Genomic DNA, 2,811 nt, shown 5'->3' on the forward strand with positions numbered 1-2,811 from the left:
CCAAAACCCAACAAAACCCAACCCATCCAAAACCCAATAAAACCCAACCCATCCCAAACCCAACCCAATGTTCCCAAACCCCATCCAAAACCCAAAACCCCATCCCAACCCATCCAAAACCCATCCCAAACCCAACAAAACCCAACCGAACCCATCCCAAACCCAACCCATCCCAAACCCCACCAAAACCCCACGAACCCAACCCAACCCCTCAACCCTTCCAACCCAAGACCCACTCAACCCCCAACTCACCGGCCACCGCCACTTGGTAGAGCTGCCTCAAGGGCTGCCGCGCCTGCCGGGCCGGCACCAGGTCGCCGAAGCCGACGGTGCAGAGTGAGATGACGCAGAAGTAGACGGCGTCCAGGTAGCTCCAGGTGGCCTCCAGCAGGTAGAAGGCGGCGGCCGGGAGGAGCACCAGCAGCACCAGGGTGGCGGCCAGCAGCGCCAGGAGGTGGGCGCGGGCGGCGCCGCGCCGGCTGTAGCCCCAGCGAGCCTGCAGGTAGCCACGGGGCCGCCGGGCCAGCGGCACGGCCAGGTGACGCGCGGTGGCCGCCAGGAGGAACATGGTGGCCGGGACGCCCACGGCGGCGTAGGCGGCGCAGAAGGCTTTGCCGGCGGCGGAGAGCGGCGTCGCCGAGCCGTAGCCTTGGGGGGGACAGCGGGAGGGTGGAGGGGGAGACCCCCGACTCAATATCCCCTCAAAGACCACCAGGACCCCTCAGAGACCCCCGGGACCCTCCAAAAGACCCCCGGGATCTCCAAAAGACCCCCGGGACCCCTAAAAGACCCCCGGGATCTCCTCAAAGACCCCCCAAAGACCCTCGGGATCCCCTCAAAGATCCCCGGGATCCCCTCAGAGACCCCCGGGACCCCCGCCCGCCCCTCACCGGTGCCGGCCCCGCTCCGACCCCCGCCCGCCGCCGCCTCTGCTCATCCCAGTTCCCTCCCAGTCCCTCCCAGTTTCCTCCCAGTGGCTGTGGCTGCGGGGTGGGGGCGGGGCCGGGGTATTTTCCCCCTCCCCCCCGCCAACCGCACCTCGGGACTGGAGGGAACTGGGAGGTACTGGGAGGGACTGGGAGGGACTGGGATGAGTAAGGAGGAGAATGTGGGGAACTGGGGGAATGAACTGGGGGGAATGAACTGGGGGGAACTGGGAAGGACCGGGAGGGATGGGACAGTTGATACTGGGGTAACTGGGACGATTTGTACTGGGATAACTGGGGCCATCCGTACTGGGTGAGCTGTGTTAACTGGTGTTAACTGGTCTGTACTGGATTAACTGGTCCATACGGGGTTAACTGGGGCATGCTGGGTTAACTGGTTTTAACTGGTCCATACTGGGTGAACTGGCCAATACTGGGCTAACTGGGTGAACTGAGTGAACTGGTCTATACTGGGTTAACTGGTCCATACTGGGTGAACTGGCCAATACTGGGCTAACTGGGTGAACTGAGTGAACTGGTCTATACTGGGTTAACTGGTCCATACTGGGTGAACTGGTGCCCTTCCCCCCGGGGTCATGGGGCCATCACGAGGCTCCCACGGGAGCGTCCCGAGGCCGGAGCCGCCCCGGGGCCGGAACGGCCGGACACGGATGGACACGGAAGGACACGGATGGACACTGGACATGGGGGAGGGACTGGGGACATGGGGACACTGTGGGGACACCACGGGGACATCCCTGGGGACACCATGGGGACATCACAGGGACTGGGATGAGCAGTAAGGAGGGGAATGGAGGGAACTGGGGGGAACTGGGAGGGACTGGGGGGGGGATGGGATGACCAGTAAGGGGCTCCACTGGGACAGTTGATACTGGGGTAACTGGGAGGTTTGTACTGGGATGACTGGGCTCATCCATACTGCATAAACTGCGTTAACTGGTGTTAACTGGTCCATACTGGGCTAACTGGCCCATACTGGGTTAACTTTTCCTGCCCTTTTCCCTCCTCACATGTCCCCCTTTTCCCCTCACATTTCCCCCCCCTTTTCCCCTCATTATTTCCTCCCCTTTTCCCCCTCACATTTCCTCCCTTTTCCCCTCACATTTCCCTCTCATTTTTGCCCATTTCCCCCCGTTTTCCCCTCACATTTCCCCCCTATTTTCCCCTTACATTTTCCCCTTTTCCCCCTTACATTTCCCCCCCTTTTCCCCTCACATTTCCCCCTCACATTCCCCACCATTTCCCCCTCACATTTCCCACCATTTTCCCCTCACACTCACCGCCATTTCCCCCTCACATTTCCTGCCATTTTCTCCTCACATTTCCAACCATTTTCCCCTCAATTTCACCACCATTTTCCCCTCACATTCGCCACCATTTTCCCCTCATATTTCCCGCCATTTTCCTCTCACACTCACCGCCCTTTTCCCCTCACACTTCTCTCCCTCTTCCCCTCACATTTCCCACGATTTTCCCCTCACATTTCCCTCCATTTTCCCCTCACATTCACCACCATTTTCCCCTCACATTCGGCATCATTTTCCCCTCACACTCACCGCCCTTTTCGCCTCACATTTCCCTCTATTTCCCCTTCACATTCCCCACCATTTTGCCCTCACATTTCCCTCTATTTCCCCCTCACATTCCCCACCATTTTCCCCTCATGTTTCCCTCCATTTTCCCCTCACATTTCCCACCATTTTCCCCTCACACTCACCACCATTTCCCCCTCACATTTCCCTCCATTTTCGCTTCATATTTCCCTCCATTTCCCCCTCACATTTCCCACCATATTTCCCTCCATTTTCGCTTCATGTTTCCACCATTTTCCCCTCATGTTTCCCTCCATTTTCCCCTCACATTT

The 2,811-nt window shown here is 58.9% G+C and overlaps 1 protein-coding gene across 1 annotated transcript in view; it reads right to left on the minus strand.

Moving 5' to 3' along the window:
• Window positions 1–252: 252 nt before the first annotated feature.
• LOC120497263 (potassium channel subfamily K member 6-like) overlaps window positions 253–2,811 on the minus strand; it is a gene marked incomplete at its 3' end in the record, with an annotated part of 3,966 nt that continues 1,407 nt past the window's right edge. Inside the window, exon 2 of the mRNA XM_039698485.1 lies at window positions 253–648. Coding sequence (XP_039554419.1) covers window positions 253–648 — 396 coding nt within the window. The remainder of the gene's footprint in view (window positions 649–2,811) is intronic.

The sequence above is a fragment of the Passer montanus genome, unplaced genomic scaffold (assembly GCF_014805655.1).
Source record: "Passer montanus isolate IOZ18808 unplaced genomic scaffold, ASM1480565v1 scaffold1262, whole genome shotgun sequence".
NCBI lineage: Eukaryota > Metazoa > Chordata > Aves > Passeriformes > Passeridae > Passer > Passer montanus.